At 45.3% G+C, this 15,026-nt stretch overlaps 1 protein-coding gene across 6 annotated transcripts in view; it reads right to left on the reverse strand.

The window, feature by feature from the left end:
- Positions 1 to 15,026, reverse strand: part of TP63 (tumor protein p63) — a gene marked incomplete at its 3' end in the record, with an annotated part of 101,654 nt that overhangs the window by 72,992 nt on the left and 13,636 nt on the right. For all 6 annotated transcript variants that reach the window (XM_081911054.1, XM_081911053.1, XM_081911052.1 and 3 more), the window contains exon 2: positions 4,907 to 5,161. In XM_081911054.1, coding sequence (XP_081767180.1) covers positions 4,907 to 5,161 — 255 coding nt within the window. The remainder of the gene's footprint in view (positions 1 to 4,906; positions 5,162 to 15,026) is intronic.

A 15,026-nucleotide genomic window follows, 5' to 3' on the forward strand; every position in this document is an offset into this window, starting at 1 on the left:
TAACACACTGGACTAAAACATTTATTTCTTCACCCTTTTTCGATTTCTAAAAACACACAGTCTATTAATGCCCCTTCTTATTTCTTTCAAAGTCTCTTTTTAACACTTCAGCCCGCATCGGGTTCTTTGCTTTGCTCCGATTAGCAGGACCGGAAGGCGGACTTCCTGTTACTCGCCTCCCGTTTTCAGCCAAAATAGACAAATTTAAGTTGATCCTTAGTCAGTTCTTTGGTACCCCTTACTCACGGGTAAATTGCAGCCAATCTCGATGTTTTTCAAGAAGAAAGGTCGGCGCTCATCAGCAACAGCAGCGCGGCTTCACTTCCGCGAAAAGAGCGATGAACTCACAGCGCCGCTCCCCCGTTCACGATCCGGAGCCTCTTACGAGGTCCCTTCCTCGCTTCTGGGGGGGCTTCTGGCACCCGCCGAGTCCCACGGCCACAGGCTCGCTCTGCCTGCGGTTTATCTGGATGGGTCTCCGCTTCGCCGTAGCGGAAAACCCTTTTTCGCGGAGCCCCTCTTCACTGGGTAAAGAGGACCGCCATTGCTGTTTTGCGCCGCCTCCGGAAGTCGGAGGCATTGCAGCTTTGATTCACAGGCCAAACAAACCCGACTTGGGCATTTTACACAAATGAACCTCAGACTCAAGCACATCCTTTTCCCCACTCAAATGATCCATTTTGATCCGTTACACCCACTTGGGAAGAAAGTGCAGTTTGCCGTTATGTCTGAAACAGCAAAGCAGCGTCACATGAGCTTGTGAAAAACTAGACAAGCCTACCCATATATTTAGAGAGCTGCCACTTGTTTTAACCTGTTTTTAGTTTTTTTAATTTTTCGAAAGTCTCAAATCGTTGTCGTTAATTCTTGGTACTGATAATGTTATTGTTTTACATATATCATTGTAAACCACTTTGAGGATTATTATTTTTCAATTCAGCAGTGTATTAATGTTGTGAATTAAAAAATAATAATAAAGTCCTCCAGATCCAGGAAGGCCAGCTTGGATCAGGACCTGGTTTGAAGGGATATTTTTTGCTGGTTCAGATGCAATTCCAAACTGTGCTTTCCACGAAACCAGATGTAACAGAGAGAGAGAGAGAGAGAGAGAGAGAGAGAGAGAGGAGAAGAGAGGAGGGAGGGAGGAGTAAAAGGGAGAGCAGAAGGTTTGTTTACACATGTTCTAAGTCATGATGGGATGTCCATTCGGCCCTCTCTTTTGTGATGACAGACCATAAATTGGTGAGAATCAGACCTGGAAAGAGTTGGGATAAATTGGCCGCAACAGATCAGAAGTCACACTCAATAGTAGAGACGTCAAGAGCATTCTGACAACCACTGAAACAGGAGCAAAAATTGCTGGTGTTCAACAGGAAATCAACCCAGTTGAATACAATCAGTATCTGCCATTGCTTTCAGTCCGCAAATCGGGCATAACTGATTACCTTTCCCTCCCACTTGCATTGTGTTTCCTTTGCGTTGTCATGAACGGGGTGGAATAACGTAACGGCAATGCAAATTACAAAATCAATGATGTAAGTTATATCATTTTATCATTTTGCCACAGTTGAACAGGAAAACGAATAGCACAGCTTTGGGAGGAAGCGAACTGCAGCAGAACAGAAAGAGCACTGCGGGGGCCCAATACAGGATGGAATGAAAAAGATGGCAGCTTGAGAGCCAGTGTGGTGCAGTAGTTCAGAGCAGTGGATTTGTAATCTGGGGAACTGGGTTTGCGTCTCCGCTCCTCCACCTGCAGCTGCTGGGTGACCTTGGGCCAGTCACACTTCTCTGAAGTCTCTCAGCCCCACTCACCTCACAGGGTGTTTGTTGTGGGGGTGGAAGGGAAAGGAGAATGTGAGCCGCTTTGAGACTCCTTCGGGTAGTGGTAAAGCGGGATATCAAATCCAAACTCTCTCCTATGATCTTATAAGCTATTAGGGTGGTGTACAACTTAATGTACACAATATCATAGAATCACAGAATTGCAGAGTTGGAAGAGTCATCGAGTCCAATTCCCTGCAGTGCAGGAATGACAGCTAAAGCATCTCTAACAGGTGGCCACCCAACCTCTGCTTAAAAACCTCCATGGAAGGAGATTCCACCACCTTCCAAGGGAGTCTGTTCCACGCTCAAATGTTTCTCACTGACAGAAAGTTTTTCCTAATGGATGCATATTGCTGCTTAATGATGAAACTTAAAATAGTGGAACTGCTACTAGTATTGTTTAGTTCTGAGTACAGAATCTGCTTTGCATTTTCATATTGTTATTTTATGTTGTTGTTATACAGTGAGTACCTTGGTTCTCAAACACCTCGATTCCAGAAGTAAGCATTCAGGTTTTCGGACATTTCTCAGAAGCCGAACATCCGATGTGGCTGTTGGCTGTTGTTTCCAGGGCACCTGCACCAGTCAGAAGCTGCGCCTTGGTTTTCAAACATTTCGGAAGTAAATGGACTTTTGGAATGGATTAAGTTTGGCACTTTTGTTTTTGCTATTTATTTTGCTGTTTTGTGGCTCTCATTTTTTGTTTTTGTGACTGTGTGGAACCCATTTCAGCTACTGATCGATTGATTGTGTGACTGCAAAAATTGATAAAAGCCCCCCATCCAAACAATGACTATCATCAGTGCAGGTAAGAATATTTTATTATTATTTTTAATTTTTATCATCTACAATACTGTCTTATTTTATAGTACAGTACATTAATTATTGCTTTCATTTTATGGATCAGTGGCCTCATTAGATAGTAAAATTCACGTTAAATTGCTATTTTAGGGGTTGTTTTTAAAAGTCTGGAAGGGATTAATCCATTTTACATTACTTTCTATGGGAAAGCACGCCTTGGTTTTGGAACGTTTTGGTTTTGGAACAGACTTCCGTAACGGATTAAGTTTGAGAACCAAGGTACCAACGTACGGCATTTTATATCGCTGCTGTTGTGATATGTAAACTGCTGAGATATTTTGTTCAAACACGAAGCGGTATAAAAAGTTAACTAAACAAAGTTACTTGGTAGTAAATCTGAAGCCACACCCTTTTAAATTTTGGGACTATGCACCAGAACAGCAAAATCTAAATGCAGTTGAAGTTTGCAACCTCTCTTGGTCTCTCTCTCTCTCTTGGAAAGAGCCAGCAATTCTTGGCCCTCCCATTATAGCCTTGGGAACTAAACACATCTTGACTGAGTGGCTTCCTCAGATGTCTCTCCTATGGCTGTACGGTGCTTTCCGAGAACAAGATGATCTACCAGTCAAGGGCCTCTCCAGTTCTCAGCAAGGCCGAACAGTCCTCAAGGGAATAGTTACCAGGGGGTAAAAGGCGGAGATCCTGCAAGGTGAACGCCTTATTCCCCATGCCAACGCCCTTTGGTAACAGCCAGTGAAAGCTGAAAGAACACTTTCAAATTGTGTTACTCTTTGCAAGGGTGGGGCATGATGCAAATCACAATTTTAATAGGTCACTGTAACCGAAGAAATCCTTCCAGTTGGGTTGGTTCCTAAACTGTCATCTGGGAGACAGGAAGGTGACAGGTATTCATCAGAGAGCCCTGGAGTCACATCAAGAGGCAAAGGCAAAAGAAAGAGCAGTCTCCTGATGAGATCTTAATTCCTTCTGATTGGGGTGCTGGAGGAGACTCTGGAGAGTCCCATGGACTGCAAGAAGATCCAACCTCTCCATTCTGAAGGGAATCAGCCCTGAGTGCTCACTGGAAGGACAGATCCTGAAGCTGAGGTTCCAAGACTTTGGCCACCTCATAAGAAGAGAAGACTCCCTGGAAAAGACCCTGATGTTGGGAAAGATGGAGGGCACGAGGAGAAGGGTACGACGGAGGACGAGATGGTGGGACAGTGTTCTCAAAGCTACCAGCATGAGTTTGACCAAACTGCGGGAGGCAGTGGAAGACAGGAGTGCCTGGTGTGCTCTGGTCCAGGGGGTCACAGTCGGACATGACTAAACGACTAAACAACAACAACAAGGCAACCTCAAGAAGATCCGGGGGGGGGGGCTAAGATGGCCCCCAGCAATACAGCAGCCCCTGATAGAGCCGAAGATACCAAGAGGAGGTAAACGCTCCATCTCTGGTTCTCAGCAGGTCAAAGGATGCAGACCCAAGGAGAACTTGGCCAGCATTGGCTCACACTCAGGAATTGTTTGTTATATTTTTTTATTTCATTGAAAGATTTTCATGAATAGCAAAGGTACATATAAACACTTCTGTTTTCAATTCACAGAGTCCTTTTGACACATCAGCTACATTCGGTGTGAGACATTGTTGTCGCAGGCATTGTGAGGATGTAGGGGGAGAGAGGAGAGGGGAGACAATGATCTTGCTTTCTTTTGCATATGTAGGTGTGGAGTTGGTACCCACAAGATACAAGAGACTACTCCCAGACTCTACAAATCTCATCACAAGCAATGAGGGAGCAATGGCAGCATGACACAGGTTGCAAAACGAACCCTACCAAATGATTTCATTTGTGTGTAAACCACCTTTGGGAAGTGTTTACAAGTGACCTGGTGACATGAATTGGGACTTAGGAAAATATGAAGCTTTAACCCTTGAACTGTGCCCAACGGAACTGCATTTTGCACGGGGCATTTAAATTAACTCTGGCTACCAGGGGACTTTGGAAAACTACTATGCCTCTTGAGCAATTGTGAATTACTGCAATCTAGTGACTCACCACCCTCATTCTACCGCTCACATTCCCAACTTCCTCCAACGGAGGAGTTGTTCCATCCAGTCGATGGGAAAACATGACCAGGAATGACCCATGCGCTACCTTTGGAATGCAGTTCCTTCCTAACAGGGAAAACATTGGGCTGCAACTTCCCAATTGCCACCATATTTCACGCACCAGCCTTCCAGTGCCACCCCCCCCAAGCCAGACCCAACTCTTACCGTCCACGTGGCCGACTTGGCAGTGCTGGATTGTTGAAATGAGACGTCAAAGCTGTGAGGTCCTGGGTAGTCTGTGTTGGAGGGGATGGCGGGCGAGGGCGAGAGGGCGTCAAAGGTTGAGCTGGGCTGGGCGTAAGGGGAGGGCGCCGTCACGCTGTTCTGAGCATGGTCCGTGTTGTACGGGCTTGTGGATGAGGAGCCATTTTGTATCTGTTGGTCCATGCTGTTAAGGAGCCCCAGGTTTGTATACTGTGGCTGAAAAGAAGAGAGAGAGAATACATAGATATGTTACAGTAAAGCGAAAGAACCCAGCCTCTGTTCCTCTGGAAATAATTCCAGCTCAGCTATCAGTGTTTGGCTATCTATCTATCATCTATCTATCTATCATCTATCTATCTATCTATCTATCATCTATCTATCTATCTATCTATCTATCTATCTATCTATATCTATCTATTTATCTATCTATCATCTATCTACACACACACACATTTAGCATCTTTAACCACCTTTAAGTTTGACACGATCTTGAGAATCACAGAATCATAGAATTGTAGAGTTGGCAGGTGTCCCCAAGGGTAATCCACTAGGAATCACAGCTAAAGGATCCCTGGCCGATGTCCATCCAACCTTTGATTAAAGACCCTCAAGGAAGGAGAGTCCATCACCTTCCAAGCTCATAGAATCACTGAATTGTAGAGTTGGAAGAGACCCCAAGGCCCCTGTAGTCCAAACCCCTGTGATGCAGGGATCACAGCTAAAGGATTACTAACAGACGTCCATCCAACCTTTGATTATAGACCTCCGAGGAAGGAGAGATTGCCACCTTCTGAGGCTGCCTGTTCCAGGAAGGTTATTTCCTGGTTTACCTCTGCTCCATGGAAATAGCCAGGGAGTTATGGTGCCACCTTCAGCCATACATTTCGTTCAAGCTCAAAGATCCTTCCAATTGCTCTTCTCCTGCTCCCTCCTCGCCAGTGACATCTTAATCCTTCACCTCATACTATTTTACAACAGGGAGGGATAAGTCATACATTTTATTGTCCTTGGCTGAAATATTTAATTGTATTCCACTCATAAAGCACATCCATCAGATTATATTTTTTTGAAGACTACCAGATGTAAGAAGAATCTCAGCCCTGACCCACTTTGGACAATCACATCTCGGATTGATAAACCAAGACACGTGAGTCTTTTGAACATGCATACAGAACTTTCACAACCAAACCAGGAAGACTGTAGTTGACCGTAGCTTCTCATTGCATCTGAACCGGAGAAACTCTGGTTAGCAGCATGAGAATGAGGCAAGATCCTAAACCCACTTCAAACCACGGTTTTGGGATCCTGGCTCGTTCAATGCTAGGGACCAAGGTTTCCTGGTTTGGATGAAACAGGAAGCTATGTGACTTCAAGATCTGCTTGCCAAGTTACACAACGAAGATGAAAAGATCTCGGCCATAGGTGTCCATTTAGCATTGCTTTTAAGCTGCTCTTGGGTTATTTCTGTAGTTGTTTTGATTCTAGTTCACCCATCGCCCGGGGACATCTGCGGAAGGCAATTAATAAATAGCAACAAGTGAGCAGAGCTTTAATGGGTGAGCAGGTGCAAGCAGCTCGCTCACATTTTGGTTTATTAAGCTGAGATGCGAATGCCTGAACTTGGCCACCGAAACATATTTACGTTGGTAAACAGTAAGGATGGTAGAGGAACTAATTCACTCAGAGAAGAAACCAGCAAGTTTGGCAATGTTGCTCAGCACGCACCCCTGGCACTGATGCCAAGAGAAGCAGCCAGCCCTTTTGCCTGCCAGCTAGAGCACCTTAATCCCTAAGCAAAGCCGCCCCCGCCTTGAGGGGCACCCTTGCTCAAGCAACGCAGCCCTTTCCCCAGCAGGCAGGCAGCTCAGCCCTGAGAAAAGCAGGCCGTTCTCTTGGCCACCTAGATTTGCTCCATTGCCACAGCACCCTTCCAAGCCTGTCTTGCTTGCTCCTGCAAGGGATGGGCCACCCAGTCAATTTCAGGTTCTCATTTTCCCAGCCTCGATTTAGCCACATTTCCACATCGGTTTGTGATTCATTTTTGTCTAAAAGTCCTCCTGAAAGCTGGCTAGCGTCCTGGTGTTCGTTTCTCCTAGTATTTGTGTTTTCGCAAGCCATTTCCCCACATGCAATGCTTGTTTCAATGAACATATGCATTCCAAAGCACACCTTCCCCTTCAAGAACCCCAGATTTGTATTTTAATTTTTTTTTAAAAAAATCGTGCCAAGAAGTCCCACCAACATCCCACTTACTGCAAAATCCCAAATGCAATCTCTGGGAGTTCCTTCAGGCAAAACCATCTGAGGAAGCACCAAAATTTGCAAACCTGGCAAACTTTCTCAAGGGGGTTTGGCACGTCTTTGATTTGGTTGTCAGGAATGCGGCAGACGAGTCTGTTTTAGCCGTGTTTAATTTTTTAAAGTGTTTAATAGGTATCTTGCCTCTTAAAATGGCTGTTGCACAAGCAGTCGCCCTCCTGCAGGCATTGGGCAGCAGATCAGATTAGAAATCTTAATCGTAATAAAGAGGAAAGCAAATTGTAAATACGGCAGCCCTGTCATTCCAAGCAAGCCAGGAGCCATCTGTCTGAATGGCGAAGAGGGGAAGAGCCATTCCTCTGCCTTGATCCGGCCACATTCCACAGCCCAGCACCCCCTCCCAGCTTGCTATTTAAATAGCGATTAATCCTCGCCTTGACATGAGCAGCTGGGAGGCTGCTTTGCTCTCTCTGTTCCTCTTGTGATCCTTTGGCCCACTCCACCCCGGCCCCAGACAGGTGCATCAAAATGTCCAGGTGAGAGGAGGAAAGTTAAGACACCCAGGGCCAACGCTGGGTCTGGGCAGCCGAGCCCCAGGCCATAGAGGCTCGGAGGAGCGGTTTGCACCCAGAGGTCAGCGTCTGAGTCGCTCGCGAGCCCTGGGGCAGCCATCAGATAACTCTCTCGGAGGCGTACGCCTCCTGACAAGGGAACAATTAGAAGGGGGCAGCCCAGCCAGGGGGACAAAGGCGCCACGGAATTTGACTCGGAATTTGGCTTCCGATGAAAACACCCCTTGCCCGCGCTCTCGCTCTCCTTCCTTCCAAAGGCCAGAAGAGTCACTTCTGAGAACAAAAGTTCTTGCTTGACTGGCCACCACACCATCAAAAGATTTGGAGGAGAAAACGGGGAAAGTTGTTTGCTTGTTTGCAAATTTCTGGTGGTCTGTGTTGGTGATGCAACAGAGGCTTGCGCTGCTCTGCGCCTCCCCCGAATCCTACCCTAGGCACTCCACTGGGGCACCCAAGATGGGGCAAATTCACACGTGTGTGTGTGTGTGTGTAACTGGGACAAATGGCACCTGCTCAGTTCCCCCTCCGAATATGACCATCTGAACACAGTGCTCTACCATGATTCACAGCCACCATGTTTCAGCCAGACTTTTGCAAAACTCCACCTCTCTTCCTCCGCACGAAACGACAGGAGACCGTTTTTTCCTCTTTCCACTTAACTGAGGTGTCTTTATAAAACTGTACTTGATGAAAAGTACAGATAAAAGAAAGGACTTCTTAATACAGTGTATAATTAAACTTTGGAACTTGCTCTACCAGGAGAAAGTGATGGCCTTTGAAAGAGGGTTGGGCACGTTCATGCCAAAGGGGTGACATTCTGGATATCGCCAGCTTACTATTCATGAACACAAACCACATGTGCAGAAGACCTGTTAACAGGGAATTGGGAGGAAGGAATTATGGGATGATGGCAATCATGCCGCCTAAGTCAAGATTAGCATCAGGAGACGCCTGGGTAAAGAAGAGATCATGCAAAACAGTGCACCAGGGCTTGTGAACCAAGAGCAGGTTTGGGAAGCTGGTTTCTTGGCCATTCCAAGACTGCCAACGGACTCTTTTCTCTGATTACAGTCAAATAACACCAAATATTCCATGAAACAAAGATTTTCAGTTAGGAGTACCAAGAATTCTAAGCAGATCTATGGCAGGGGTATAGCATGGAGGGCTGCTGGGATGATGGCCCCCGGAACATTTTTCTGGGGGTGCTGTGCACGCCGCCGTGCCACCCCGAGCTGCTTTGCAAGCCTTGCAAAGCAGCTCAGGGCTGGCATCAGTCTGGTGACATCAATGGCACATGCTGGGCTGGCGTGGCAAGTTCCATTCAACCTCTGCGTCCTGCTGCCCCAGCGCCCGCCCACCCGGGCACCAGCAAACCACGCTATGCCACTGATCTACGGCCTCATCCAGGCTTCTGCTTCTCCTGCTACTTTCCCCTGGGAAAACCCACTGAATCTTTACCACTGAATTGGAGCAATTGTCAATGGGGTTTTCCGTGGATTGAGGTTTCCTCCGATTCAGTGCTAAAGAGCAGCTTTTCCAGGGGAAAGTCATGGGGCAAGCAGAAAACAACTCGGACCCATGCTCTCTAGGCACAAGACAAGCGGAAGTATGAACACGCCCATAAATATGTAGGGTTTTTGTTCTTGTTTTTATTGTGTCTTTTTTGCTTTTATATTGTATTTCACATTGTGAACCGCCCTGAGATCTACGGATAACAGGCAGAATACAAATTCAATAAATAATGATAATGACAGTTGCTGATCCAGAGATTTGGAGTTTCTTTTAGCTATGTTTCATAAAGCTGCAGCAAGCTAGATTCCTTCACCCATCCCTGCCTGACTGCAGATATCTTCAGGAAGGTACACCGCCCATCGCAGAAGGGTTAAAGGCAAAAACATATTGCAGGGGTGTTTGTGTGTGGTTTTAGCATAGCTCGCTCCATTCATCTGTTGCCTGTAGATTTATCGCATGATGACAATTGCACACAGTTTGATAAATGAAGAGAGATATTTTTTGCTTGCACTCCAGAGCTAAGTACAGCAATATCCACCCTATTAGGAAGCAATCTGGTAACCTTAGAAGATTTCTCTCACTGAAGCAGCAAGAAGAGATATCCATCTGGTTCTTGTACAAACACAGGCAGCGGTGGCAGAAGGAATGAACTTTGCCTTTCCAAGGTATTCAGTAATGTTGAGGGACCTGCGAGCTCCATTTGGCTAAAATGCTGGATGTAGCAAAATGCCCAGGGAAGGGCCAATCAGAATATTCATGTGATACATACCGTATTCTTTGCTCTATAAGACTCACTTTTTCCCTCCTAAAAAGTAAGGGGAAAAGTGTGTGCATCTTATGGAGCGAATGCAGGCTGCGCAGCTATCCCAGAAGCCAGAACAACAAGAGGGATTGCTGCTTTCACTGCACAGCGATCCCTCTTGCTGTTCTGGCTTCTGAGATTCAGAATATTTTTTTTTCTTGTTTTCCTCCTCCAAAAACTAGGTGCGTCTTGTCGTCTCGTGCGTCTTATAGAGCAAAAAACATGGTACTTCTCTGGGACTGTTTCACTTCAGACTGGGAGTAGGGGTTGTACGTCTGAATGTGTGCCTTCATTTTAAAAGCATGGCATCCCCGCATGCAGAAAGCTAGCACAGCAGAGGGAGAAATGTTTTATCTTAGTGCTTTCAATTAGTCTTCTACATTTAAAAAGTCATAGGTGAACATTAGCAAAAATACAACCGCCTCCACCTGCAGTCTGGGATAGTAAAACTTTGACCAAGTTACTTCAGGTTGTATCAACAACTGAAGCTTTGTAACTGGCCCATCCAGGTCAGTATTGAAGGAGCGTCTCCACCTCCATCGTTCTGCCCGGACACTGAGGTCCAGCTCTGAGGGCCTTCTGGTGGTTGCCTCACTGTGAGAAGCCAAGTTACAGGGAACCAGGCAGAGGGCCTTCTCGGTAGTGGCACCTGCCCTGTGGAACGCCCTCCCACCAGATGTCAAAGAGAAAAATAACTACTAAACTTTTAGAAGACATCTAAAGGCAGCCCTGTTTAGGGAAGCTTTTAATGTTTAATAGGTTATTGTATTTTAGTGTTTTGTTGGAAGCTGCCCAGAGTGGCTGGGGGGACCCAGCCAGATGGGCGGGGTATAAATAATAAATTATTATTATTATTATTATTATTATTATTGACTGCTCTGACTGGCAGCACCTCTCTGGAGTTTCAGCCTCAGGGGTTTCTCCCAGTTGAACCTGGCATTGCCAGAGACTGAAACTGGGCCTTTCTTTTCTGGCACACACACCTCCAGAAACCGAAAGCTCAGCACAGCCCTTTGCCAAGTAAATCCTGGATTTGCACAGATACCTGTCTCAATACCATTGATGAACGGAGCTACAAAGAAAGGGGGGGTCAAGGATGAGCAGGCGATTTCCCGTTCCATTTTGTGATTGTTCAATGGGTTGGGCTGCTCTCCTTCACTTTCTCTCCCGTCAGACTTTGAAGAATCTCTGAAATTTATTGTGAAACGGACACATCTGCAATTTGCCAGCTTCCATGCCTTGTTTTGCCATGCAGTTTGTGATGCACACAAGCAGGTGAGCACACGGGATTGCAATATCAGACGGCAATAATCCCTCGGAGCACCCTGGGGGATGTGTACACAGATTAAATCACAGATCAGAAATGGATTCCAGTTCATTTGTATTGCTGCATCATGATTCCTCTGCTATAAGTAAGATCCCACCTCAGACAAAGGCTACATTGAATCCCAAATTTAACTGTTATATACAGTGCTTTTTTCCTTTTAAAAAATGTTTAGGGGTACTCTCATTTTGACTCAAGAAAATCACTATTTCATAGTTCAAATCAGGAAAAATAAATACAGTAAATGGACAAAAGTACAAAGATTCACAAAATGTTTAGGGGTATGCGTCCCCCTGTGTCCCCCCCAGAAAAATAGCACTTGTTATATATCTCTATTCCAACGAGAAATGCAAAAGACCACTCGGATTCCCTTCAATAAGAGTTAATTACTTTGTACCTGTACACATGCAAAACTGTATCACAGCTTTGGCTAGTCCAATTTGTTTCCTCGATACTTCATTTAATCCGCTGTTGTAAATTGCATCCTACATAGCTGTGATGTTTAATTAAAAATGGTGCTGCAATCCATGTGCTTTGGGAGCTTGGCAAAGGGGAGGAGGCACATCGGTCTGATATATAATAAATAAATAAAACGTGCAAGTGAAACGAAAACCCCAGCAAACCGTACATGTACAGAGGTCCAAACAAACAGCCAAGTGGAAAAAAGACGGCTTCGCAAAATTGCTGGTACAAGATTAGGTGGGGGGAATGGGAGGCAGAACTGTCAGAGCACCACAGAAACTCGAGGTTTTAAACCTGTGTAAAATGGATAAGGCAGCCCTTGCTAATTTGGTGCCCTCCAGATATTTTGAAACAGCCGCAGCCAACATAGCCCCATGGTGTTTTGGGTGATTGGAGCTGTGATCCAACAGTTTCCGAGGGCACCGGCTTGGCAAAGGGTGGAATAAGCTGTCTAACAGAATGGATACCCATGTTTGAATGGCTGAAATTCACTGGTAAAGGTCTGAAAGACTTTACTACTTTAGGGAAAGCAGCGTGGCAAAGAGCAGGGAGAGGAAAGGGTCACAGAGATCACACAGACAAGTACATAGTCCAGATCCACAGCTGAGCACTAACAAATCCTCACACGGCAATTCAAAACTGGGCACAGTCGATTATTGGTTTTTTAAAAAGTTTGTTTTAGGACTAGCGTATAAGTTTGTTAGGGAAAGGCAGAATGTGTGCAGCATGGCAAAGAGAAGTTTAACCAAGAAGCATGGGTAGGTAAGTTTTTGAACATTTAAGAAGAGGAGCAGAGGAGAGAGAGAAAGAGGAACTCCTAATCGTAACTACATAAGCCAGGATAAGTAGCTGCTATTTAGGACTGTGCACAATGTACATTATATGAGCTGCCTGTGCCTTCCTTGCCAAGATCAAGCTTAGACAAACTAGTTCTGCCTGTATGCAGCAGAATCTGTCTGTGCACAGCACTGATTGGCTAGCACCCGAGATGTCACGAACTCCTTCCCACTTCTCCCTCCCTCTAGTGCTTTTGCAAGTTCCCTAAGTTGGCAATCAAGCAAAACATGGAGATATGAAGTAGTCATCCTGCCTGAAATGTGCAAGGGAGAAAGAGTTTGATGGCTGAATTACGCTTTGAATTGCTGAGAAGTCTTTCCAATGCATTGGGAACTGGGGGGGGGGGGGGAGATCTAGCAAACCACCTTTTTCATGCACCAAATCAACGCCCAGTCTTGCCTGAACGAGAAGAAGGAAGTCAACTTGAGATGGCTCCCATCATCACAGACCAGCAGAGTCCAACAGGATGCGAAGGGCCACACACACACCCCAGCCATGGCTTAGGGGGCCAATTCAGAGAACCACCTGAATGCCTGGCTGCCATAGCAGGGATGCCAAGCTGACTTCCTCCTGGTTCAGCCAACAGTGATTTAGTGTGCGTAAAATGTCATTTCCCAGATGCTATCCGCTTGCTGCTTTGTCAAATGTCTGCTATCTAAAGCATGAAAATCATGCAGACAGTTAACAGTCATTTGCAAAAGAAGAACCCTGTGGCACAAATGATCTCTCACACACATCCTTCTGATGCAACTAACATTTCTGACCTTTCAAACATGCGGTTGGTACTCAGTACACCAATACACATCAGTGGTTGTCCTAGGAGAAGGCTGCAGGCTTCACGTTGAGGGTTTGGGTATGTGGTCAAAAGAGTTTTGGTCCGTTGACCCATCAAATATTGGTTAATACTGGTCAATGCTGATGTGGAATTTTGAAATCACCCTTTTCGTTAGAACAGTGTGTGGGAGGAGCTGAATCCTCAACAGGTACGATGCTTTTGCTAATTACAAAAACAAATCAGTTATGCCAAATGGTGAAAGTTATTTTCTTTTTAACAGTAAATAACTCTCAAAATATGTAACCGATTCTAACTTTAGGTTTGGTTTCTGTTGCATGGTGCACAGAAGAATTTTCTGACTTCTACCCTGGAATAACAAGGTCAGTTTACCTTTCTGTGTGTGCTTTAAAAAAAATAAACAAATAAAACAAATAAAAAGCAAAACGTGGCCACAACTATTAAAAAACACAGAAGCAGTTTTTAAAAGGAGGACAAAGCAGGCCAATTCTTCAGATGTTATGAAATACCTGGCTCAACTAAGCAGTGTGCCAACTTCATCACATGCAAACTTACTTGGAAGTAAGCCCCATTGAACTGAGTGGGATTGACTACAAAGTAAACTTGCTTAGGAATGCAATGTTACTCAGATGCGAGGTTAATACAAGACGGTAGAGGCTCAGGTTGCATATGGAGACAGAATTTAGCTGCAATTTTCTGCACCCCATTGAGCTCAATACACTTTCTTCTGGGATGTTAAGACTTCGTAGACACCTGTATTTCCTCCCCTCCTTAAAACCTCAAGGTTTTAACCTTCCCAATATCCCCCACAATATTCTGACATTCCTTTATTACTTTCTGTTTTTAAGGCTCGCTGCCCATTCCTGAAATTGGAGAGGTGGGAAGTTAGAAGTGCCAATCAAAGCCAATCTCTCTGCTTTCACCCTTTGGCAAGAGGAATATATGGAATATTTCTGGTCAAGTCGTTCATGTCCAACCTGAGTATGGGGGAGAAGGTGAAGGATAAAATATTTATTTTTTAAAAGTAGGGCACATAAGGCAACAACGGCGTTGCCGGGGTCTTTAAAATTATGAAGCCTTCTCTGAAAAACTCCAGACAGGTTTTCCAAAATGATCTAAGCCTCTGCCCGACACTGTCTGAGACATGAATTACCTACTCTTAACCCAACCCAGGTTCTGCAACATAAGATCAATTGAACTTTTTCCCCCTTCCTCGCAGGAGACCCTGACAGCAGCATCAGAGCACCATCCAAATAAACAGCGCCCCAGGGCAAAATACTTGCCATTTTTTTGGTCTCCTACCACCTGCCTCTGGTTCACAATGATAAAAAGGTACAATTTGTTTCAGGCCAGGATGATCAGAGGACAACGACTTGAGCCGAAAATCTGTGGGGTTTTCCCTCTCGCACTTTACTCCTTTTTCAGTTGTAACAGGAAACATTTCTTTATTTTTAAAGCAAAACAGCCAGCCCGTGACAGCAGGTCAGTGGAAAACAAGACGAGCTCTTGCCCCACACGGC

The sequence above is a fragment of the Podarcis melisellensis genome, assembly GCF_964234715.1.
Source record: "Podarcis melisellensis genome assembly, chromosome: 5".
Lineage (NCBI taxonomy): Eukaryota > Metazoa > Chordata > Lepidosauria > Squamata > Lacertidae > Podarcis > Podarcis melisellensis.